Here is a 26,331-nt window from a genome sequence, read left to right as displayed (position 1 = left end):
CATATGATTTTAGTTTTGAAATCCTAGTGAAGAAGTCTGTGAGTTATATCCAGTTAGTTTTAATAAAATTAAACGGAAAGTGTCATTTTTTTACACATTTTCTGAAAAACCTTTTGTTTTGAAGGCCTCTTTAATTCTTTTCTGTTAAAACCCCAAACAGCTTCATAAACCTGCAGCCGTGTTTCCGGGGCGGAGCCACATTCAGACAGACCACGCCCCATTAGGTTCAGACCACTAAAGCGTTCATGTGCCCCCAGAAACTCTAAAACCTTTCAGTATTGGATTTATGTACAAATTAATTTTTAAAATACACTTATCACAATTAAAAAAGGCTCATTCAATATTAAACATAATCATAACAATAATTATTTAAATCTAATTAACTCTAGTTCTAATTAAATTATCAAAATTCATCTGTCACATTATTTACACTGTCTTATATTTGTCTTCATCATCTTGGTAAAAACCAAACAATACTTATATTACTTTCTGAGCATCTTGTAATGTGGCAGAACTACTGTTACACCTACTCCTACATGAGCAAAATGAAATGTACATTCTGGAGTCTTTCCCATAATATCAACATTAATTTCTGTTCATGGTTTAAGGTCACCTTCATGTTATGTTTATCAGAGTCAAATGTACCAGTGTTTTAATCAGTGAGTGCCAACCCAGTAAACTGGGTTTACAGAAAGTGATTAATGGGGAAAAGATATATTCAGACATCCATTTTCAGGGAAGTTTCATTTGCAGTGTGATGCTACTATTCATAAGGTGACAGTGAATGCTTCATAGGGGGCTCTACTAACAACGGCTCATAGTCCATCTAGAGGGTCTTGGTATTTATAGTGGGTTCTCAATTTTCTGTAGTTTTGTGTTTTCATTTACTTGTGCAACAGGGTTATTATAGGTACGTTGTGCAGATGATGTCAGGTTCAATAGACTGGTCTTTAGCGGACCTCCCATCATCCTTTAGAGGAGGCATCGAGGCCCATGGCCACCTGAATGTGGAAGCAGAAGAGTAGAGGTGCATCTTTTAGAAAGTCTCTTTTCATCCTATTGGCAAAAATTTTTGGTTTGTTTTTTTTCTACAATGACTTGTTCTATATTTTAACAAAATGTTTGTAATGGACTTTCTTTCCACACATAATTTAAACATTTCCTTTTCTCTGTAAATCTTGGATCTTTATTCCCAGCTGTTGTAGTCTCTAATCTTGGTTCTACTCTTTCTTTCATAATATATATTGAATCTGCTGTTTCTTCTATAATGCTCACTGACCTTTATTTGAAAAGTTTTATTCAGTTCAGTCACTTCAGATCTCCAAGAGGATCCGCTGTGATTTTGATTGCTTTCACTTTAGTAGTACATTCAGTGGGTTTGTGATCCATGTTATGTTCAGTACAAAACTAGTCTACATAAACATTGTACATGGGGTTAATCACCCTGCACTGTATTATTTATGACAGTGTTTGTTTTTGTGGTCAACTCAGTCAGCAGTAGGGAGAGCCACTTCTAAAAGCTTCTGATTCTGTCAGTGGCAATGGCAATGATTTATTAGAGCCAGGTCAGTTTGATGATTCATTTATTTTTTTTAATTTATTTTTTGTTGCATAACTTTGGTGCCAGTTTGTGTTAATCATTGTTTTGCACTCAAAAATCCAGCATTGAACTTACACTAATTCCAGCACTATGTTTGAGCAGGGCCAAAGATATTGCACAGACAGCAGGCAGTATAATACGACTGTGCAGACTGACCATTGTGGGAGTGTGATCTGCTGGATGGTGTCTGGGAGTGGCTTTCTGAAGGTCTCTGGCAGGAGGACGCAGAGCAGAACACTGAGCAGTGACAGCGAACCCACAACTATCCATGGCAGGAACTGGTAGAAAACAGCTGCAGGCCAGATCATGCCAGATCAGTGAGATCACCCTTTCAAAATGTGTCTGATACAGAGCTACATGAGCATGAAAGGGTCAGTTCACCCAAAATACAAAAACATATTTTAAATGGGTGAATTAAGGGTTAACTTTTTACAGAATTTGAGATATCTGTCTCTGAGATACCAACCAAATCAACCATTAATATGGGACTGTTTTTTCAGTAGAATATTGTCCCAGTGAAAACTCTCTAGATTATCTAGAGTTTCAGATATAGATATCTCCAAATTTTAACCCATAAAACCAAAACTATCTGTATAATTATATACAACTGAGAGCAGCTGAGAAAGTGGCTTACAATTTGTGCAAACTGAACATTTCAAAGCATGGAAACATCACAAGGGAAGCACTTAGAGCCCCGACATTCTTGATGCTGCTTATCATCTACTACTATGACTACTACTACAAATATTCTGATTCTATGCATGCCAAGAAAAGTTATCATATATATATGATTTGCACTATGATTGTTAAAGTGCAAAGGCCTCACCCAGCTGCAGCAGGTATGGAGAAATCGAAGATCCCAATCTGGAGAACATGGCACAGGTCGACATCTCTGTGTTCCTGATGACTGTGGGAGACAGTTCACCAGTGTACACATATGACACAGCAGTGCCACCCTGAATGCCAAATTTACCCAGCAGCACCAGGAATAGGGTGAGACCTGGACCTGTAGGCAAAATGAGGAGGGGATGGTAAGCTTGTGATTAAGGAAATAAAGCATTTTTAAAGCACTGAACTACTATGGAGCAATGAAGTCATAACTATACTCCTCCTCCCCTGAGCAGTGATTGTTCAATCATAGCTTAACAATTGTAAGTAGGCACACAACTATTGCCTGTGTGAGAGTGCAGAAACCACTATATCAACATGATATAAGCAGAATCTGACCCCTCTTTATTTGTTTTGGTGAAGTTTGTATTCTGGCCAAATTTGTTATTGCAGACATCACATTTGCAAAATACATTGGTTTAAATAATATTTTGTAATAAAAGTGAAAAATTCAGTTTGAATATAGAAAGAATAAAACATCAATCTAACCAACATATTGAATGAGCAAGTATGTTTTCCTTTTGTAAGCTTCTAAACAGGGATATGAAAAAACAAATAACTTTTAACTACAATTGTATTTATAAAGCTGTATTACAATACTAGGAATTATTGATAGTCTCCTCATCCTCAGTTGTGTGGTGTGCCACAAGGTTCAATTCTGAGTCCTATCTTCTTTTGCTTTTTGTGCGCCTCCTGTTGGGCACATAATGAGTTTTCATGGTATAGCTGCTGTGCAGATGACTGTCTATTCTACATGACAGCATCAATGTATTTAAAAAGTAAGTTGATCAATTTTCTTCTGCGTAATATCATCTACAGTGGGTACGGAAAGTATTCAGACCCCTTTAAATTTTTCGCTCTTTGTGTCATTGCAGCCATTTGCCAAAATCAAAAAGTTCATTTTATTTCTCATTAATGTACACTCAGCACCCCATCTTGACCGAAAAAAACAGAAATGTAGAAATTTTTGCAAATTTATTAAAAAAGAAAAACTGAAATATCACATGGTCATAAGTATTCAGACCCTGTGCTCAGTATTGAGTAGAAGCACCCTTTTGAGCTAGTACAGCCATGAGTCTTCTTGGGAATGATGCAACAAGTTTTTCACACCTGGATTTGGGGATCCTCTGCCATTCTTCCTTGCAGATCCTCTCCAGTTCTGTCAGGTTGGATGGCGAACGTTGGTGGACAGCCATTTTCAGGTCTCTCCAGAGATGCTCAATTGGGTTTAGGTCAGGGCTCTGGCTGGGCCAGTCAAGAACGGTCACAGAGTTGTTCCGAAGCCACTCCTTTGTTATTTTAGCTGTGTGCTTAGGGTCATTGTCCTGTTGAAAGGTGAACCTTCGGCCCAGTCTGAGGTCCTGAGCACTCTGGAAGAGGTTTTCTTCCAGGATATCTCTGTACTTGGCCACATTCATCTTTCCTTCAATTGCAACCAGTCGTCCTGTCCCTGCAGCTGAAAAACACCCCGACAAACATGATGCTCCCACCACCATGTTTCACTGTAGGGATTGTATTGGGCAGGTGATGAGCAGTGCCTGGTTTTCCCCACACATACCGCTTAGAATTAACGCCAAAAAGTTCAATCTTGGTCTCATCAGACCAGAGAATCTTATTTCTCATAGTCTGGGAGTCCTTCATGTGTTTTTTGGCAAACTCTATGCGGGCTTTCATGTGTCTTGCACTGAGGAGAGGCTTCCGTCGGGCCACTCTGCCATAAAGCCCCGACTGGTGGAGGGCTGCAGTGATAGTTGACTTTGTGGAACTTTCTCCCATCTCCCTACTGCATCTCTGGAGCTCAGCCACAGTGATCTTTGGGTTCTTCTTTACTTCTCTCACCAAGGCTCTTCTCCCATGATTGCTCAGTTTGGCTGGACGGCCAGGTCTAGGAAGAGTTCTGGTCGTCCCAAACTTTTTCCATTTGAGGATTATGGAGGCCACTGTGCTCTTAGGAACCTTGAGTGCTGCAGAAATTCTTTTGTAACCTTGGCCAGATCTGTGCCTTGCCACAGTTCTGTCTCTGAGCTCCTTGGGCAGTTCCTTCGACCTCATGATTCTCATTTGCTCTGACATGCACTGTGAGCTGTAAGGTCTTATATAGACAGGTGTGTGCCTTTCCTAATCAAGTCCAATCAGTTTAATTAAACACAGCTGGACTCCAATGAAGGAGCAGAACCATCTCAAGGAGGATCAGAAGAAATGGACAGCATGTGAGTTAAATATGAGTGTCACTGCAAAGGGTCTGAATACTTATGACCATGTGATATTTCAGTTTTTCTTTTTTAATAAATGTGCAAAAATTTCTACATTTCTGGTTTTTTCTGTCAAGATGGGGTGCTGAGTGTACATTAATGAGAAATAAAATGAACTTTTTTGATTTTGGCAAATGGCTGCAATGACACAAAGAATGAAAAATTTAAAGGGGTCTGAATACTTTCCGTACCCACTGTATATGTAGTCTTGAAAGTATGCATTTAAACATTCTCTGTAAAGTTTTCCCACATCTATTATGAAGTTGTTTTTTTTATCAATATCATATAATAAATGATGAGAGATCATTTTATTGTGATTTGACACTATACAATATAAATTGAATTGAATTGAATTAAACTGAAATGATGTATTTATATTCACCAAGAAAAAAGAAGTGGAGGAATTGAGCACTTCCTCCTACGGAAATTACTCACTGTGCAGAGTAAGGATAAGGAGCACTGATAGCACCCCCAGCAGTGTGAAGCTAATAAATGACACGCGGCGAGGACAACTGCGTGCCATCAACCAGCTAACAGCATGGGCTGGGATTTCAACAGCTACCACTAGGAAGTAGTTTAGGAAGGGGTTTCCATACAGACTAGAAATGTTGAATACCACTCCAAAGAGGCTTATACTTAAAAAAAACCTGCAAAAAACAGGAAAACAAAACAAAAACTGTAAAGTGCTGTTAGAGTTCCTTAGAGGCTGCTATGTTGGTTATAGCAACATTCTTTAAGTAATGGACAAAACAAACAACATTTGGTTATTAGTTTGTTCAAAGTGTAGTGTGAACAAACTAATAACCAAATGTTGTTTGTTTTGTCCATTACTTAAAGAATGTTGCTATGACCACCATAGCAGCCTCTAACAAACAACATTTGGTTATTAGTTTGTTCAAAGTGTAGTGTCCCCTCCTTGAACCGCCACCTTATCGTGGTGGAGGGGTTTGAGTGCCCCTATGATCCCAAACAGGTCCTAGGTGACGGACCAGACTAAGAGCGGTTCAGTGACCCCTTATGAAGCGACAATCGAGGACCGTGACGTCGCCGGGCATGGCGAAGCCGGGGCCCCACCCTGGAGCCAGGCCTGGGGTTCGGGCTCGTAGGCGAGCGCCTGGTGGCTGGGTCTCCCCCCATGGGGCCCAGCCGGGCAAAGCCCGAAAGAGTGACGTGGGGCCATCCTTCTGTGGACCCACCACCCGCAGGAGGATCCATAAGGGGCCGGTGCATAATGGATCGGGCAGTGGTCGAGGACGGGGACCTTGGCGACCCGATCCCTGGATGCTGAAACTGGCTCTAGGGACATGGAATGTCACCTCACTGGGGGGGAAGGAGCCTGAGCTTGTGCGGGAGGTCGAGCGGTGCCGACTAGAGATAGTCGGGCTCACCTCCACGCACAGCCTGGGCTCTGGAACCCAGCTCCTTGAGAGGGGCTGGACTCTCTTCTACTCTGGAGTTGCTCGCGGTGAGCGGCGGCGAGCTGGTGTGGGCTTGCTCATAGCTCCCCAGCTCAGCCGCCACGTGTTGGAGTTTTCCCCCCAGAGTGAAAGGGTCGTTTCCCTGCGCCTTCGGGTCGGGGATAGGTCTCTCACTGGGCCGAACAACAGTGCAGAGTACCCGGCCTTTTTGGAGTCTCTCGGGGGGGTGCTGAAAGGTGCTCCTACCGGGGACTCCATAATTCTGTTGGGGGACTCCCCAATACGAACCCAAGTGGTGTTCTGTTGCTGGACTTCTGTGCTGGTCACAGTTTGTCCATAACGAACACCATGTTCAAGCATAAAGGTGTCCATCAGTGCACATGGCACCAGGACACCATAGGCCGGAGCTCAATGATCGACTTTTTAGTCGTGTCATCTGACCTTTGGCTGTATGTCTTGGACACTCGGGTGAACAGAGGGGCAGAGCTGTCAACTGATCACCACCTGGTGGTGAGTTGGATCCGCTGGCGGAGGAGGAAGCGGGGCAGACTTGGCAGGCCCAAACGTACTGTGAGGGTCTGTTGGGAATGTTTGGCCGAACCCGCTGTCAGAGGGGTCTTTAACTCACACCTCCGAGAGAGCTTCTACCAGATCCCGGGGGAGGGCTGGGAACATTGAGTCCGAATGGACCATGTTTTCCACCTCTATTGTCGACGCGGCGGCTAGAAGCTGTGGCCGTAAGGTTTCGGGTGCCTGTCATGGCGGCAATCCCCGAACCCGGTGGTGGACACCGGAGGTAAGGGATGCCGTCAAGCTGAAGAAGGAGTCCTACCGAGCTTGGCTGGCTTGTGGGACTTCCGAAGCAGCTGACAGGTACCGCAGGGCCAAGCGTGTTGCAGCCCAGGCGGTGACAGCGGGAAAAACTCGGGTATGGGAGGAGTTCGGTGAGGCCATGGAGAAGGACTACCTGTCGGCCCCGAAGAAATTCTGGCAAACCGTCCGGCGCCTCAGGAGGGGGAAGCAGTGCTCTACCAACACTGTTTACAGTGGAAGTGGGGAGCTGCTGACCTCGACTGGGGATATTGTCGGACGGTGGAAGGAATACTTCGAGGATCTCCTCAATCCCGTCAACACATCTTCCATAAGGGAAGCAGGGCCTGGGGATTCGGGGGCTGATCCATCCATCACCCAAGCCGAAGTCACTGAGGTAGTTCGGCAGCTCCTCGGTGGCAAAGCACCAGGGGTGGATGAGGTCCGTCCCGAGTACCTCAAGTCTCTGGATGTTGTTGGGCTGTCATGGCTGACACGCCTGTGCAACATCGCGTGGCGTTCGGGGACAGTACCCCAGGATTGGAAGACCGGGGTGGTGGTTCCTCTTTTTAAGAAGGGGGACCGGAGGGTGTGTTCCAACTACAGAGGGATCACACTCCTCAGCCTCCTGGGGAAGGTCTATGCCAGGGTGCTGGAGAGGAGGATCCGGCCGGTGGTCGAACTGGAACAATGCGGTTTCTGTCCTGGGCGTGGAACACTGGACCAGCTCTACACACTCTCGAGGGTGCTCGAGGCTTCATGGGAGTTTGCCCAACCAGTCCACATGTGTTTTGTGGACTTGGAAAAGGCATTTGATCGGGTCCCTCGTGACATCCTGTGGGAGGTGCTCCAGGAGTATGGGGTCCGGGGCCCTTTGCTGAGGGCTATCCGGTCTCTGTACAAACGGAGCAGGAGCTTGGTTTGCATTGCCGGTAGTAAGTCAGACCTGTTCCCAGTGCATGTTGGACTCCGGCAGGGCTGCCCTTTGTCACTGGTTCTGTTCATTACTTTTATGGATAGAATTTCTAGGCGCAGCCGGGGGCCGGAGGGAGTCCAGTTTGGGGACCACAGGATTTCATCTCTGCTTTTTGCAGATGATGTTGTCCTGTTGGCTCCATCGAGCCAGGATCTCCAGCGTGCGCTGGGGCGGTTTGCAACCGAGTGTGAAGTGGCTGGAATGAGAATCAGCACCTCCAAGTCCGAGGCCATGGTACTCAACCGGAAAAAGGTGGCTTGCCATCTCCAGGCCAGGGGAGAGATCCTGCCTCAAGTGGAGGAGTCAGTTGAGGTGGCTCGGGCATCTGTTTCAGATGCCTCCTGGGCGCCTTCCTGGGGAGGTGTTCCGGGCATGTCCCACCGGGAGGAGGCCCCAGGGAAGACCCAGGACACGCTGGAGGGACTATGTCTCCTGGCTGGCTTGGGAAAGCCTCAGTGTCCCCCCGGAATTGCTGGAGGAAGTGTCCAGGGAGAAGGAAGTCTGGGTATCCCTGATTCGGCTACTACCCCCGCGACCCGGCCCCGGATAAGTGGAAGAAGATGGATGGATGGATGTAGTGTGGGTGGAAAGGTCATGGGGTAGCTAAAATCTTATGGGTTTACTCTCTGGAGAGCAGGAATGATAAGGAAATGTCAGAGCAATTTAAACCTTTAATTATGAAGTTGAGTACTGAGAAAGAGTGGATCTGTTTTCTACCATAATCTTTAGTAATTATCCTCTGGGGAGAATAAATAAATGTTATAGAAATAATTGTAGAGACACTGTGTCTAGATGGATGAACCAAGCATCTTTGGTAGTGATAAAAATGACAAAAAAGAAAGATTCCTTAATTTCAAACCAATCTCTTGCTTTGGTACTGTGCCTTAACTCACCAAATGAGCCACAGGATAAGTGTGACATATCGCATGTTTTTGGTTCTCAGCAGGTCCAGGAAGCTGAGGGCCTCTGTATTCTGGCTTGCTGCTTTTTCAACCTGTGCATAGACAAAAACTGAATTACAATGACTACTGCCTTTCAGTATGTGGAACAAGGCTAATGTTAGAGGATCAAACCTTGGCTGGGATGAAGATGACTTGTGGAGGCTCCACCTTGTTCTCCAGAGCTGCTGACCTCAGCACAAGTTCTGCTTCCTGCAAACGGCCACAAGATGCCAGCCATCGAGGAGACTCTGGAACCAGCCTGATGGACAGACAAGCACGAGAATGTATCCTATATAATAAAATTAACTTAGAATATTTAGGTAGAAAGTGAGTCAATAGTCTTTGTCATCCTGATAAATTCATCTGTGTGTTCTACAGACTTTCTGATACATCAAACTATGGAATTGAGTAAGGAATTGACCCAGGCCAGAAATGATCTGGAAATCATGGCAGAAATCTATCCCTGCTCCAAAATATAAACAATTATGGCCAACACAAGACACAGCATATTTTTGAATATGTGCAGTGGGCATGTTCAAGCTAGAACTGAGTGTTCAGCTGTATTTTAAGAAGGTAAGTATGCAAAGTGGTCCTGGTTGGACAATTAAACAATGTAGATGAAGTGTAAAATCACGTTTTGTGCTCTATGCAGTCTACTGTGAAACTGTCACCTGTAAAAGGTATTAATGAAGGGATGCATCTATATCTTGATTGGTTATTGAGGTCATCTTACCACCAGAAGGGTAGACAGGCCAGGCCGGGCACAGCCATGATCAGCGACTGGTGTCTCCACTTTCTGACCAGGAAGGTGGTTCCAGGCAGCAGCATTGTACCAATCACGTAGGACAATGGTAAGCCCAGGCTGGAGAAGAGAACTCTAGTTGAACCAGTCAGGATCTCTGAACCTGTGGAGGAAATTCTATGTTTAAAACAAGTATAACTAAAGATATTAAGTGCCCACTGGGCCTTTCTGTATTTCTGTTTCTGTTGGCAGATGAAATATAAAACAATAATGTCTGTGTAAGTAGAATTTGTGAAAAGTTGACAGGTTACAAAATTAGAGATGCTACCAAAGGAGAGGAGGAACAAAGATATTAGTGTCCTGAAAATGAAAAACGCACATACCAAGCACAAACACAACAATGTAGCTGGAGAGCTGACACAGGCCCATCATGAAGAAAAGCACAGTGAAGATGGGCCAGGATGGAGCAAAAGCCACAGCACCGCTGAAGATGCTGAGCATGGTGATGGAACCAAACAGAACAGGCTTCCTGCCAAACCTGAAGCACAAATACCACAGAGCAGTGTCAGCAACAACAGCACCAGGCCTCTGTTCAGATGTTAATGTCAATAAACACACTGAAGGAGGAAAAAACTGCCAGTTTGAACTGAAACTGAAAAGTACCGGTCAGAGACTTGTCCTGAAATGAAGCATCCACACAGTCCTCCTAGGAAGTAGATGGAAGAACTCAGAGGCTGTTTCCACTGGTCCCTGCACACCAGGTTAAACTGGAGGGCAAGGGACATATAAAGATTATACACTGGGCGTAAAAATATAAGCTGGAATAAATAGAGCACATTTGGACACAAGAATATAAAGTAATGAAATGCATAACATAAACTATGAAACACTAGGAAAAAGCACAAAACATCAGTTCCCCATTTTTCACCAGGCATCATGTTCTCCATGCAGAAAGTCCTTGTTCTTCATATATTTGTGCCTGATTGTATTTTCATGTTCTATGAGACAGGTTCTTCTGAGTTTCTGTGCTTTCTATATATATATATTATACCCAGGCTGGTTAAACTCTGTTTCATGCTTGAGCCCACTAGTTCTTAACTGAGCCCTGTCTTCTAATGTCCAATTAGCTTCTCTGATCCCAGTCCTTCAGTACAGCAGATCTATTCCCTAATCTTTCATCATGTATATTCAACCAAGTACCAAGGGCATAGCTATCTGCAGAGTACATAGTTTGGGCATTTTAATACACAAAATACTTAATTTCAGAATGGAAAAGAGCAGCAATTTCAAAATTTTATGACTTTAAAATCTGTTACAAAACACAGGTTGAACACAACGGTTTAGTCATTGCAGCTGCAACAGAGGTTGTGACATTACATCACACAGGAAGATTATTCCTATGTCAAGTCAATGATTGGTGGGACCTTCCAGACAAAAGCTGTTTGACCAGAAACATTGTTATATAACATTTGGAGTCTAATGAGTAACTCACAACAGGAGGATGTGGGTGTCAGGAACAGCTAAAATAGTGAAAACAAGTTAAATAACTGTATAAGTGCCTGTGGTAGACACTGTTAAATTCAATAGTCACAATAGCAGCAGTAGTTCGTACCTCAGTGACTACAGTAGATTGGTAGTACTCAGTGCTGTATGTCCATCCATCTTTACAGTCCTCCTGCTTCAGGCTGGAGAGGAAGACTTCTGGATTTGATCCCAATGCAGACAGGTTCTGAACCAGGTCCAGCTCATACCGGCTACAACTGCTCATCTCCAGCTCCTGCTAACCAGGAAAACATCAACTTATACTGCAATGTCAGCCACACACATCCGTTCAAATGAGACCAGTTCTAACCTGCACGGGGACCATAACCAATTCATTCCTAGTCATATATTTATTCTTTTAGCTCTGTCTTTGGTCTCAACTCTGCCTTTTTACCTGCTAAATCTGTTCACATCCAACAGAAGTCTGTAAATTTGGCTTTTAGAGCTTTTTCACTGGAAACAGCCCCTTGCTGTGGCATTAAGAAACACTATGTGGACAGTGAGTCTGAACCAGAACTGCACTGTAAAGCTGCAGACTGGTGATCGAAACAATGAGCTGGAAGACTTCAATATTTCCAGAATTATTACCCTTTAGGTAATAAGTCTGTGGGTTCACCTAGTCCACAAAGATGTAGTGATGGCATCAACTTTTAATAAAACTCAATTGATAATAGCCACTGATTATACCCACTTTAGGTAGGACTCAAAGACAAGCTGTCAGACATTCTGGTTGTGGAAATGGGCTAATAAAAGAACCTTTAAAGAGAATTACGTTTAAGATTGATTGGTGGTGGCCTCCTGCTCTTGCTCTTTATAACATTTGGTAACACACTCACACACACACGTTTACACACACACACTCAGACACGTACTCATGCACACATTCACACACACATATTCTATGGTAGTTGTCATCTCTGCATATTGTTGCTGACACTGTAACTTACTTTATTAACATTATAGTTTTTATTATTATTACTATCATTGGCAATATTGTGTTGCATTATCACTGACAATAGCAATGCACTGTTGATATCAGTGACTTTGTTTCACACTTATTTTATGTTACTGCCATTTTATATTCTATCTTATATTACTGACATTGTATAAACATTGTTATTGTTGATATTGTATATGCATCACTGCAGTTGTTTTCTATTATCTGTCCGTCTCTTCCTTTCAATCTACTCTCTATCTCTATCCATTCTGTCCCCACACCCCTGACTTGTCCTGTCCATCATCAAAATAACTATCAAAATAAAAAAGAGGAGCTGGTTGAACACTTCTTGGAAAAACAGCTCTGTTAGCTCAACAAGGCATCCAGATATGCCAAGCAATTAAAAAAAGAGTGATTTATCAATTATCTGACAGAATAAAGACAGGTTGGAATAAAAGTCCTAAATGTCATATGTAATCATTAATAATACATTTTTTCACTTAACTAGTAATTTACAGAATCATTCAGCTTAAACTGGCCTGGCTTCAGATGGGGCTGGTTCTGACCTGTATTGGGATGCTGGCCTGGATCCAGTCCTGGCTGAGGTTGCTATGGGTAGGGATGTGGCAGTGGTGGAGGGGGCTAGCCATCAGGAAAATGGGGGACAGGATGTTGTATCCACTTGGAATGGAGGTGAGGCAGAGCAGGAAGAAGACTCTCCTCTGGAACGAGCCCCAGGTCCCCAGGAACGAAACTGACTTCTCGTAATCCTGCATCTCACTGGACTCAACTTATACACTAATCTGTTTTCTACTGTGCACCAAAAAAAAAAAAAAAAAAAAAATCAATATTCAATTCATTAAGTGCTACTTTAACTAATGAGCTAACTACAACAAATGCACAAAGAATATCTGTTTAAAAACTACAAACACCACACTGCTATTATTGCAAAGCGTGCAAAAACGTCTGTTAGTATACAAGTAATATTCAACAAAAGTCCTTTCAGCACAACAATACAACAGTCACCCCACCACTAAAGCTTCGACTACATTAAGTACAAATATTATAGCTCTGAATACAAATACTCTCAGTACTCTGTGGCAGCGTCAGCTTGTCTCTGTACAGTCTGTGGCTTCACACCACCTTTATGCAGACAAAAGAACTCCACCTTTCAACCCTCCTCCTTGTCTCAACAAAAGTCTGTTCATACAAAATCTACTGGCACTAACTTGCCATGAAAATTACACATCATATCAAGTTAAATATATATACACAGACATATGTGTAGGAAGGGAAACAGGGCACTGTGAACAAAAACATCAGTTTCTAAGGTAAATGTGAATATTATTGGGAGTAAAAACTGTTTCTTTTTTTTTTTTTTTTATTTAAACATTTCACATATGACTGTAATGTCACATATAATGTCACAGCTACTAAAGGATTATCAATGTAAACAGTAAAATACATTAAATGACCCTGGACTAAAAAGATTCCATATCTTGGGCATTTAGTATTAATTAAGAAAAGCTTAAGATTTGATGTAAACCTTTAGCTAAATAACAATTCAAAGCCCCAAGAGATGCAAAATATTACTTTTTTTTTTTTTTTTTTTTTACTGTGCACTAGATAAAATATTCTCTATACTTTGTGTAATACTGCAGATTTTCTCTCTGGCTTCAGACTAGTTTCAGGTTGTACCGGTTACAACTGGTCCTCTCTGGCTCCCCTGCTACCAGGAAGCACCATCACCATCATCATCATCATCATCACTTTCAATACTGCATTGTCAGCCTGGGAAGGTAGACTGCACCAGAACTGACCTGCACAAGGAAACACAAGGTGTTGTTGAGTTTTTCCAGATCTAATTTTCAGTGCTTTGTATATCATACACACTCAGCCATTTGCCTCTGTTGTAGGTTGTATTTTTGTGTAGTTTTGGGATGGTGATTGGCTATAAAAGAATATAAAACAATCTTCTTATGTACAAAAAAGAAAGGTCAGATGCGTTCTCCATAGCTTAAGATCTCTGTATATTCACCAGGATTGTTGGTTGTTTCTAGCTTTTGCAGATTTGGAGAGTTATTTCTGCTTTTTTGTGTTTTCTGTTCAGTCATTAAAACTTGAAGTTCAGCCTGTTCTGTTACGTAAATCCCCTCTTCTTGGTGACAGGTACTAAACTAGTGATACAATTCACCAGAGAAACCTTTTTTTTGTGCCTCACCTATTGTCTGTTTAAAATTCAGCTTTCTGCATTGTTTAAACAAATAAATTAAATAAACCACAGACTAAACCAAAACCAAATTTCATTTTTTTAAAAATTAAATGTTCCCTGATCTCCTGCCTCAACTTGACTTTTCACTATAGTCTGGTTTCAGCTTTACTTACGATTTACTGGTTTATGATATTTCCAAGCTCGACATCACTTTTTAACTGACTTGATATTTTGCCACAGAGCAAGAAACATCAAGGGCTCAGTAAATGATCAAACCAGTTTCCAGTCCAGTCAAGATCTCAGTCTAAGTGACATCAGAGGTACCACTTTGCTTAGTTAAGATTGACTCAGTGTTTTCATTTCTCTACAGGTGATCATGAACCTGCATTTTGGGCAAAAAAAACCTTCCAAAATTAAACAAATCACAGAGTTTGTTGGAGTTTACAGATTAAATAAACATTTAATCTAATGTTTGATGTTCTTTAATGAGATTGTGACCAAAACCAGCAACTAAATGACTGTCCACACCTTTATCAGTGTCAGGTCTTATGAGAAACACAATCCTCCAGCAGAAAACACAAGATGTTGCTTATGATGCTGCTTATGATGTTTTTGTCAATCTTAGATATAGTTTCCCTAAGGCCTGTTTGTAAGTTAGAAATAAAAAGAGATTTCATATGACATATCACACACAGAAAGTGTATGAACTACAGGGCAGCCAGGGAAAGCTTGTCATGTTTGGCTTTGTTAGTGGACACTTCTGCAGCAAACCCATATAGTGAAATAAGTCCAGATATAACACATGTCTGTGAAACACAAAACACCTGCATTCATGTGACCCAGGACACACAGATGCAGGTGTTGTATTTTACAAGACTAAACATTTTCTTATTTTGCCCCATGATTCTGAAAGATTATCATGACTCAGCTACAGGTTTATGTTTAACTAACCTGTAACCAACCCTTGTCACTAATGTCACCACTCTGCAGTCTGCAGTCAAACTAAACTACAGCAGCAGCATCCTCCCCAGCCTACCTACCTGGAAACCTCCTCAATAAACTGCAGTTTGTCCAGAAAGTGGACTGGCTCACTTCAAAATCCTGCTACAGGATTCGGCTTCACAGTCTGAACACACTCAGTCTGACTTTAACTTGTGTGTGTGTGTGAAGGAGACTCACGGTGGACAGCGAGGCCGATGAGCCCAGCCAGCAGGAAAACACTGAGCAGCCCCAGACAGAGAACAACAGCTCCATGAAATCTCCTCTCTGAGCTCCTGGGACCTGAACACAGGAAAGACCAGTGAATCCAGTGACTGAAACCTTATTCAGAAGAGACAATAATACACATTGATTCAGAGCTCAGTCTGTCTGACTGGACATTTTTACCTGTCTGCTTTCTTGAAGTTATTTTGTCATCAGAGTCCAGATGTGAAACATTAACATAGATTTCCTCCATTGATGTTGATTATTTTATCAGGCGTCAGCTCTGCAGCCCAGGCTGTGTGGTGTGTGAAAGGATTTGTTCTTGATGGTGTCAGTAGTTTCTCTGACAGTTTGAGGAAGTAACAAGGTATTAAGAATACAGATAATCTGTATGTTACAAAACATCCACCCAACCTCCCATTTCCAGGCTCAAGGGTACGGTGGCTGTGATGTGTCATCAAATTAAAGCAAAAAGCAGTTCTGTGTCTAGAGCCAGTGTTTGGTTGGTCTGCTCTGGGCTACTGTCGAAACATGGCAGTGCAACATGGCTGCCACCCTGAAAGCAGACCTGCTCCGTATGTGGATTTAAAAGGCTCATTTCTAAGATTAAGAAAATGCAACAGATTATATTTTCTATTTATTATACACTAATAACATGTTTGTGTTTTATAAAACATATATACACTATATTTTATTTCTGGTATTAGTTCTGTCCAAATACTACAAATTGAACTTTTACCTACTAAATATGTATGTAAAAATTGTGGCATCATGATGACAATAAGAAACACTTAAGTACAATCATGGTTGTGTTTTACCAAGATCAGTGTTGACTGTTAGAAATGGGAAAGAGCACCTTATTGTGGAACAGTCTGACTTTTGTTCCATCCACGGTGACTCTCTCCATCTTTTTATCAACATCACATCAGAGCTCTGTCACTTGGTGCTAAACAAGTTGTTTGAGGAACAGAAACTCCGGCTGCTGTTAGTCAGTCTGTTTGTGTCAGACTGATGGTGCATTTGCTGACCCATGAGCTAAATAATAACAATAATTAATCAAACCCATTAATTTCTTCCAAGGCACATTTAATAAAATACTGGGATTTAAACAGTGTGAACTATGTTCCCACTAAAGCCTGCAAGCTGTTCTGTGCACACATGGCATATTGTGATACTACTTTCTGATAAGGCACTATTTGTAAAGGATGTATATACTGTAATTAATCAAACTATTGTAATTAGTAGTAAATAATTTACTAGTGGTCACTGAAGCCATTTAAATAAACAACTTTTGAGCTGAGCGGTTGTAGATAATCATTTTTAATGTCCTTTTATCAAGCCCTTGAATTTATTGGAGATTTAAATGGAAAGAAAAATTATGTTTCTGGATTACCTCAGTCAACTTCAACATATTTATATATATGGAAAGTAAGATAGGATCAAGAATAGAGCCCTGCGGAAAACCAAAACTCAGGAAGAAACTGTTTCGCCAATAGCAACAGTAAATGTCCTATTATCTAAGTAAGACTGATACCAGCTGAACACAAAGCCACAAACACCAACTCAATGAGAAAAGTGATGAATTAGTGTTCCATGATCAACAGTATTACTGTGGTGAGATCCGAAAGAACCCACCAGTTGTTTCTATCAACTGACAAGAAAAGACCTGTTCTTCCCGACTGTCTATGACCACCAGATCTGCTCCTTTCTCTACAGTCCTGTCTGCCTTTTTCCAGGAGCCACGGTCGACAGAGAGGAGATAACAAGTACACCCAAACATCTTCCATCCTGCAGGACAACATCTGTCTTCTGTATATAAAATAAAATGATAAAAATCAGAGTGTCAGAGACACAGGTTAGGGGTTAAAAACATGCACATTTGGTGTCCAACATAAAGGTGGTTTGATTTATGTGCATGTATCTAAATATTATTCATTGTGGCAGTAAGTCGGACTCTTTAATAACTGTCACTCTCTCATTTAGTTGGGTTTTTAATTAACCTATAATGAGCTGGTATGTACTATTGTGTGAGGATTATGTGAAATGTTGCTTTTCTTTATCTAACTTATCCTTATGTTTTATAGGTTAACAAGAAAAATATTCAGGATCAAGACTGATCTAAAAACTCAACACAAATTTAAGTCTTATTGAGTCCTGTTTGAAAAAAAAAACACAAAAACTTCTTCACTGGACCATGTGAAGTTTAAAGTGTTATGGCTCCCTCTGATGGTATTTTAGTGCATTACTCTGTTCTGTTGTATTTACAGTTCTAACACTAAAACCACAGCTCTGGTGTTTGTTGGATCCAGTGAATTTTTTGTTTCTACTAAAGATGCATGTTGTACAGTCACTCTCCGTCAGAAAAAGAAGATTTCAGAAATTAAAAGCCCAATATTGACATAAAATGTATGTACATGCTGAGTGTATGTAAATGTCTGAACAGCTCTGGTGTTTGTTGGATCCAGTGTTTCTTTTGCTGCATAACCAAGCTATTGATGTTTAGTTGAAGCCCACATAGTGCAAAGACATCCACATCACAGGCCTGTCATGGGAATAAGTAACCAAAATAACACCTCACACAAGAGGAAGTTCAATCTGTTACAGCTCAGTCTTATCACTCTTCAGCTAGCTCCAGTTCTACTATGGCAGCTGTCAGAGCTAGGGCTAAAGCCAATGCAGCACAAGCAAGGGCAGCATCTGCAAACAGAAAGATTGAGGTGAAGGTTGAAGTGACTCAGCTCAAAGAATCACTGGAAGCCTTGCAAGAAGAAAAGGAAACAACGGCAGTCATAGTGGAGGCTGATGTGTTAAGAGGCAGGGATCCACACATGAATTTCAATTGTTGGTTCTATTCCCAACCAACAAGACTTTCCACAACAAGCCTCTTCTACTGAAGAAATGCAGAGCTTTCAAAGAAAGGAAGATAGAACATAGTAAATACTCTCTGTATTTATACTCTCTGTTACCACTGCTGTCTCAAACCAAATGATGTTGGCATGTTGGGTCCCTCTCACACGTTGTTCCACAAGGTCCCTGTTTTATTTTTGTTGTATTTGCTTTGTTTACATCAGCTTTTGAGAGCGTCTTATCACTGTTATGCTGACGATATTCGATATTTTTACTACCTTTTAATCTGATCTACCTTTTGACCTGATCTCTCAGGTCATTGGTAAATTAGGTTCGCTCACTGTTATACTTGGGTGTGACCTTTGACAGGCAACTGTCAACAAATATGCATGTTAAAGGTCTGGTTCTTTCTTGTTTTTAGCCATTAAGAAACATTAGTAAACTTAGTCCTATTGTATCTAAAGCCTGATACATACGCTGCAAGAACAGAGAAATTAGTTTTTTTTTCTGGAGGTGCCAAGAACAAGAACAAATTCAGTTCTTCCCAGGACACTTCATACTCCACAGGAAGCTCAAGTGCAGAACTCTTGGGAACACCCTCCCACTGCAACACGTCATATGTGCTAAGCATTGTGGTAATCTGACAGAAACTACAACAGAGTTGATACAATATTGGATATTGCCATCTTTTATGACAGATTCTCTCCTCTGTACATTATGTTCGGGCTACCTCTTTCCACGAATGATTAGCCATTTTATTTGTGTGTGTTTATATGCCTTACATATGTTATAAAGATGTTCATACTTCCTCACCGTCTCTGCAAAGCTATCCACTGCTATGACAATCACCAGTTGAAAAAGCGGGAATGACATTTCTGCATTAACCATGTCTACTTCAAATTTCGGACCAGTCACAATAGTTGTCAGACACCACACGAGAAAAAAGTTCTGCCCAGATGATATGTCAAGAACAAGCTGTGAGAACTTCCAAACCAGGGCCGTGAGAAAAAAATGACATCATTCTTGACCAACTAGAAATAGTTGGGCTCACCTCCATACACAGGTTGGACTCTGGAAACCAACTCCTTGAGAGGGGCTGGACTCTACTCTACTCTGGAGTTGCTCGTGGTGAGAGGTGGCGAGCTGGTGTGGGCTTGCTTATAGCTCCTCAGCTCAGCCACCATGTGTTGGAGTTTTCCCTCCTGAATGAGAGGGTCGTTTCACTGCACTTTCGGGTCAGGGACAGGTCTCTCACTGATGTTTCAGCCTATGGGCCGAACAGCAATGCAGAGTACCCGGCCTTTTTGTCTCTGGGACGGGTGCTGAAAGTTGCTCCAACTGCGGACTCCATTGTTTTGCTGGGGTACTTCAGTGCTCATGTGGGAAGTGACAGTGAAACCTGGAGAGGCATGATTGGGAAGAACGGCCTCCCTGATTTGAACCCAAGCGGTGTTCTGTTTTTGGACTTCTGTGCTAGTCACAGCATGTCCATAACGAACACCATGTTCAGGCAGAAGGGTGTCCATCAGTGCACATGGCACCAGGACACCATAGGCTGGAGCTCAATGATCGACTTTTTGGTCATGCAATATGGCCTTTGGCCGTATGTCTTAGAGACTCGGGTGAAGATAGGGGTGGAGCTGTCAACTGATCACCGCCTGGTGGTGAATTGGATCCGCTGGTGGAGGAGAAAGCAGGACGGACTTGGCAGACCTAAACGTATTGTGAGGGTCTGTTGGGAATGTTTGGCCAAACCCTCTGTCAGAGAGGTCTTCAATTCCCATCTCCAGGAGGGCTTCAACCAGATCCCAAGGGACGTGGGAGACATTGAGTCCAAATGGACCATGTATCTCCACCTCCATTGTCGATGCAGCAGCTCGGAGCTGTAGCCGTAAGGTCTCTGGTGCCTGTCCTGGCAGTAATCCCCAAACCCGGTGGTGGACACCACAAGCTGAAGAAGGAGTCCTACCAAATCTGGCTGGCTTGTGGGACTCCTGAGGCAGCTGACGGGTACCAGCAGGCCAAGTGTGCCGTGGCCCGGGGGGTGGCAGAGGCAACTCAAAAGACAGGTGTAATACCATCAATGGCCTCTTGTTCCTCTGTTCAGAGGATATTGGCATCTGCGGGGTCTGTATGTAGACTTAGATGTTATCATAACTGGTTCACAGTTCTTGATAAGGCCTACATCATATTTATGTTTTGCCCAGAGTGTATCTGGCACTGTCTGCAGTGCAGGAGTCGAGGCAAACTCAGTATCAGACATCTTGTGTGACAAGATGTGTGTCTGTGAGATTCAGGTACCAAAGCAACTCTGCATGTGGCACGCACAACAGAAGTATAGGACTTTCTGTAAGCTTTCATTGAAAATGAATACATCACATCAGGATCCATATCAACAGTTCTCCAATCAGTGTACAGATAGACAACGTCTAACAAAAGGGCCCAAATCTCTCCACTCATCCACTCATCAAGCTTAGCTTTGGATAGAGAGATATATGGAACTGAGTTAGAAACAGAAAAGAGTCTCTTCTGCTTATCTGTTAGTGAGACTGAGAATGCATCGATTTAATCATCAAATCTCTCCCTAGCAAAGGTGACAACATAAAATCATGCTTGAAAACGTGACCCAAAGTGTGTACATGTTAATGGCTTAGTGAAGTACTGTCTGGCTAGAAGAACCAATACTGTAAATGTAATTTCCCACCATTGTTGGAGGAACTGACAATACAGAAGCTCTTATAATTGATCTTGTCGCTCCACTATCAACAAGAAAACTCAAATTTTCACCATTAACCTTTAACACAAGCTCTGGAAGTCTGTGAAGAATGTCATTTTCATAATGCACATAGGTTCCTTGCTCAGGCTTAATCTTTTTCTCCAGTGCCTGTATACACTGTGACAACATTTCTGAATCAATTGCAGGCAAGCATTCTTCATTGCAGTTAGCTGTTAGTGGCATATCAGTGCATGTGAGTGTAAGCATGTCTTCATTGCAGTGTGTGTTAGTGCTGTTACCTCCCTCCTCTGTACCCAGTCACTGTGGCCGGTCCTCTAGCCTGTTGTCCTGCTGTCAATTACCATGAGGTGCAACTGGACATTCAGCTGGACGGTGTCCAGTTCCTTGGCAGTGTGGGCATCTTCCCAATGTGGAGTTACAGTCTCGAGCCCAGTGTCCCTCTTTTCCACACCAGAAACAGGCATCAGGCATCTTTGCTTCTTCTGTTATTACTGAAGTTACCTTTGCATTGTCCACGACTTCTACGTCCCCCCTTTCGCTTGTAGTAATTTTGGTTAGTTGCAGAATGCAGCATTGACACTGAAGGCAAAGGAAGCTCCATTCTCTGTTTCTGACCATGTTCTTCAGCATGAACTGCATATCTTCGCACCTTATCCAGGCGCGCTCCCTTATTCAATCCAATGCAGATTAGACGCACAATGTCAGCAATGTCAGGACAGAGACCGTCGAGAAAGTGACTCTTTACGTGTGTCTCTCATGAGCTTGGAACCTCTCCAAGCTGTGCCGGATGGTCCATGCCCTCACAACTTATCTACTCTGTCTCTTCCAACTTTACCGACAAAACACGTCTCAGTTCTGCTCCTATGGGGTGGAACTCCTGACAGAAAACTTCCAGGTGATATTCAAACTTTTCTCCGGAATCCATTGGAGAAGGAAGGTGACTTGCTGATGCCTAAACATCATCCTCAGTCCATGCTCTGAAAACCAGCTGCATACCCTGTGGACCTCCAACCTCAACCATAGGCACGGTGAATGTCGGCGCCTGCCAGTTGGGTGATGAATCAGACTTTGGTGTCGACCCAGATGAGGGTTGAGGTACAGAAGTTGGTGCTGGTGATATTGGGGGCCAATATCTGCAGTTGTGGTGAGAACACAGGTTGTTGTGGGGAAAGCACAGGCAGCTGTGGTGAGAGCACAGGAGGAGGAGGCAACATGGTAGGCTGTGGGGTGAAAGTAGGTGGAGATGGAGTGGCCTGTGGAGGTGGGTCTGGTGCACTGACTGTCTGACGGCTGTGCTGCTGTGCTCCTTCAGCCTGGGATGATTGTGGTGGAAGAGGTGGAGGAAGCAGTGGAGATGATGGTGGTGGTGGTGATGCAGGGTCTGACAGACAGGAGTCCAGGTCAGAGTCCAGCTTCAGCACTGTGTGAATCTGAAGATAGAGACAAGAAGCACTGGGAGTATCTGGGGGTGGTGTAATCTGCTACATTATATATATATATATATATATATATATATATATATATAGATATATGCTGTATTTATTCTTTTTTTTGTCACCTTTAGCACCCTCATTAGATTTAGCCATTGCTTTTTGCTGTTGTTTTCTTTCCCTGTACATTACCTCCTTCTTCCACAGTCTCAAACATTCTTCGTGCATTTTACAGTCTTGCAAAATCTTAGTTGGTATTGTCTTTTTCTTCATCAGTTTTGCTTCTGCTTCCTTTAACCTTTCCTCCAACTTCTCCAAATGGTTTTTACCCAAAGAACCTCCCTCAGGGACCCATAATCATTTATCCATGTTTGTAGGCATGCCACCGCTTTGTCACCATATTTGCCCCTCATGATATCAACTATTGGACCATGCTGGCCCACATTTGTGGCCCCCCTACTTTCAGTTTGCCCCATCCCTGATAGACTAAAAGTAACTGAACAGAGACTATCCGCGGAGATGATCCTGAGTCCCGGACTCTTACGTCTAGGATTAAGTAGACTACAGCCAGAGGTTCTGAAGTCTACGGCTGTTTAGACCCGTATTCTAAGGATAACACTAAAGCGCCTAGGTTCCTAACCCCTGAGTCCCTAACCCAATTAGCTTTAGATCGAGGGTTCCTAACCCAATCAGCTTAAATTACTGATCGTGAGTCCGACTGTCTCCCCAACAGGACAAAAGTAGTGACAAAACATTTTGGTTTTTTTTCACATTGAATAATAATTCATTCTAATTATAACGATTCCCATTTTATCAAGTTTATTTTATTTTATTTTATTTTATATACTCACCCAGTAAGATAATTTTTTGAGCTCGAAGATTTGGCAGTGGTGATCAGGGCAGACGCACACAGTCCTGCGTCTCTACGCTGTTTATCAGCGGAGGTTGAGGGTGAAGATTGATGCTTCAGGGTGTCGACAATTCCCTGTACCCGTCTTCCCCAAAGACCACTTGACAGATCTCGGTGGAATCTCCAAAATTGTTGTGGCAAAATCCGCTGGATGAGCAATAAAGTGAGTGCAGACAGATTGTCTTTTCAGAATATATTTCTTGCAAGAAAGGAGCAAACCAGATTAGAACATAATTGATCAGAGTCTTCCTCCGTTGTTCCCCTGTCGCTCAGCTCCTATTTGGCTGAGGCCGCTACTTATACAGACATGCAAAATAAATGCAAATAATCATTCTCATAATCAGATAATTAAGTCTGTATTTCCCTATTCTTCTACAAAGTGATTCGCTAATAAGGCTATATTCTAAAACTCTATTTTCATTTGACAGTTAAAACTCCATCCTGGGCGTGCTCTGTTATACTTGCCCTTACTCACACCTAGTGTCCTAAGGAACCTTTCTCCCAGATACTCCTCACTAACATCCTTTAGAACACTGTGTCCTGTAGTGTCAGACTATACTAGGTCAAGAAGAACATAAACATCAGATATGATTATGAAAAACACATGAGCCTTAGTGAACTCTGTGAATCAACTTGTAAATGAAAACCTGTGAAACCTGAAAAACCAAGAATACAGTAAGAAAAATCATAATCAGTAAGAATAATCAATCATTGAAACTCATTTTTCCATTACAAACCACAAAACCCAAGGAAACAGTCAAGGATTGAAATCCACATCTTGGGTCTTACAAAGACTTGGTTCTCAAATAGTCATCATTCAGGTGGAAAGAATAAGGCAAACTGAGAAAATGTTGCACTGAAAACATTACCAACATAACATAATACCACGTAGCAACATGGTCACACACTGAAGCATAGAAAAATGTACTGAGGGTGCACCACCCTGTGAAGAGGTCTAACAACACCTTTGGGTTACAACTGCTGAGTTTCCTGAGGTTGTTTACATGTCAGTCGAGAGTTTAATGAGACCCGTTGAGGGTCTTCACAGCCTGATAAAAACCTTCCACAGACTCAAACACTTTCTGACTGTGGTGTCAGTGAATGAATGAGACAGTCCAACACAGGTAACCTGTTACTGCAGTCCTCACAGTGACACTTGTTTTCTCAGTTATTATTTATGAATGTTTGCTATATGATCTGCATTACTGATTAACACTTTGGTTGGAGAAGTTTAATGGATGATAGATTCAATATAACATATATAACTATTGATGGTTATGTAGAAATGCACAGATACAGATATCTTTATTTTGTGATCATGTTTACAGCATATATTCTAATAATCTGCACTAATTCAACTATTGTGTGTCTGATAGTGATTCACAAAAACCTCCATGAGCCTATGTACATTTTCATTGCAGCTTTGTTACTGAACTCTGTTCTTTTCAGCACTAATATCTACCCAAAACTACTGATAGACTTTTTATCTGAAAAACAGATCACAACTTATCCACTCTGTCTCTTCCAAGCTTTCATATATTACTGTCTTGCTGGTTCAGAGTTTTTACTGTTGGCAGCCATGTCCTATGACAGGTATGTGTCTATATGTAAACCTCTGCAGTATCCAACTATCATGACAAAAACAACTGTTAACGTCTTGCTGCTTTTAGCTTGGCTTGTGCCTGCTTTTGAAATTGCAGTGTCAGTTGCTCTGAATGCTAACATAAAACTGTGTAGTTTTAGCCTGAAAGGTTTTTTTTGCAACAATTCAATTTACACACTTCAGTGTATGAGCTCAGTAGCAATGTCTCTATATGGTGTATTTGTCCTTTTAAACATTGCACTGCTCCCTTTGGTTTTCATCCTCTTCACATACACCAGGATACTTCTTATATCCTACCGAAGCTGTAAAACAGTCAGAAACAAAGCTGCTCAGACCTGTTTACCTCACCTGCTGGTTTTAATTGGCTTTTCTTGTTTTGTTAATTATGATATTATTATAGTCAAACTGGAATCAGATTTTCCAAAAACTGCTCGTTTAGTAATGGCTTTACAAATGATCACCTATCACCCTCTGTTCAATCCAGTCATTTATGGACTAAAGATGAAGGAAATCTCTAAACACCTGAAGAAGTTGTTGTTTCAGGTCAAATCACACTAATATATCCACACTGTTAACTAATGTACAGTCAATTCCATCTGTAGTGATAATGCAGAGATGTGGTTTCTTCACAGACATTTAATGGATTAGTTTGTAAACAGTATCATAGACATGCATGCGCATTCATGTTGGAATCAGTGACTGTAGTTGTGTTGATTAAGCCCATAAAGGTCAAAAGGTGAAGAGAAATATTTCAAATGTTGCTGCTTTTTCACTTGCTACACCCAGATCGAATCTTGCCGGGACAGGAATCGAACTGACGACTGATAACTCACATCTCCAAACCCCCACTGCTCCACAATTTTAACGCTAAAAAGAAAGAAAGAAAGAAAGAAAGAAAGAAAGAAAGAAAGAAAGAAAGAAAGAAGGAAAGAAGGAAGGAAAGAAAGAAAGAAAGAAAGAAAGAAAGAAAGAAAGAAGGCCTTTGTCTAAAAGAGTTTTTGTTTAGTTGCAGTAACAGTAAACAAATTAATTCTTAACTTTTGTTAATGTGAGTCCACAGTTTCTTTACTCACTGAACTTTGTCCAGTTTATTAGTTTTAATGAGCCGTGAGATCAGATCAACACAAGTTGTTTTGTATAACTTTTTTAAAAAGTAGATGGTTATTATGACAGTAGCACTATAATTACTGTCATTAGGAATTGCTGTTGTTGAATCGTACTGGGAAAATATCTGGCAGCAGTTGTGTAATGTGTTTAATTGGTCTCAAAGGACACAAAACCTA

At 42.0% G+C, this 26,331-nt stretch overlaps 2 protein-coding genes across 4 annotated transcripts; one reads left to right on the top strand and one right to left on the bottom strand.

Annotated features, from left to right (window-relative positions):
• Positions 1-43: 43 nt before the first annotated feature.
• On the bottom strand, positions 44-13,269 carry LOC113123266 (solute carrier family 22 member 5-like). 3 transcript variants are annotated; one of them, XM_026295122.1, is made up of 12 exons: positions 13,201-13,269; positions 12,673-12,919; positions 11,240-11,407; positions 10,291-10,394; positions 10,011-10,165; positions 9,619-9,790; positions 9,018-9,144; positions 8,838-8,938; positions 5,176-5,387; positions 2,427-2,606; positions 1,757-1,892; positions 44-1,001 (listed from the first exon to the last, which is right to left on the bottom strand). In XM_026295122.1, the coding sequence occupies exons 2-12, from the start codon at positions 12,880-12,882 to the stop codon at positions 905-907; spliced, it is 1,662 nt and encodes a 553-aa protein (XP_026150907.1). In that variant the 5' UTR covers positions 12,883-12,919; positions 13,201-13,269; the 3' UTR covers positions 44-904. The 3 variants fall into 3 exon arrangements, with proteins under 3 accessions (XP_026150907.1, XP_026150908.1, XP_026150909.1); XM_026295123.1 differs by having other exon boundaries at positions 12,673-12,916; positions 13,201-13,237; XM_026295124.1 differs by lacking the exon at positions 13,201-13,269 and having other exon boundaries at positions 11,240-11,404; positions 12,673-12,916.
• Positions 13,270-24,679: 11,410 nt separating this feature from the next.
• Positions 24,680-25,606, top strand: LOC113123741 (olfactory receptor 6N2-like). The gene has a single exon (XM_026295995.1). The coding sequence runs from the start codon at positions 24,680-24,682 to the stop codon at positions 25,604-25,606; it is 927 nt and encodes a 308-aa protein (XP_026151780.1).
• The last annotated feature ends 725 nt before the right edge of the window (positions 25,607-26,331 follow it).

Source organism: Mastacembelus armatus, chromosome 21, assembly GCF_900324485.2.
Source record: "Mastacembelus armatus chromosome 21, fMasArm1.2, whole genome shotgun sequence".
Lineage (NCBI taxonomy): Eukaryota > Metazoa > Chordata > Actinopteri > Synbranchiformes > Mastacembelidae > Mastacembelus > Mastacembelus armatus.
Note: the sequence above shows the minus strand (reverse complement) of the source record. Positions and strands in the feature narration are given on the sequence as shown.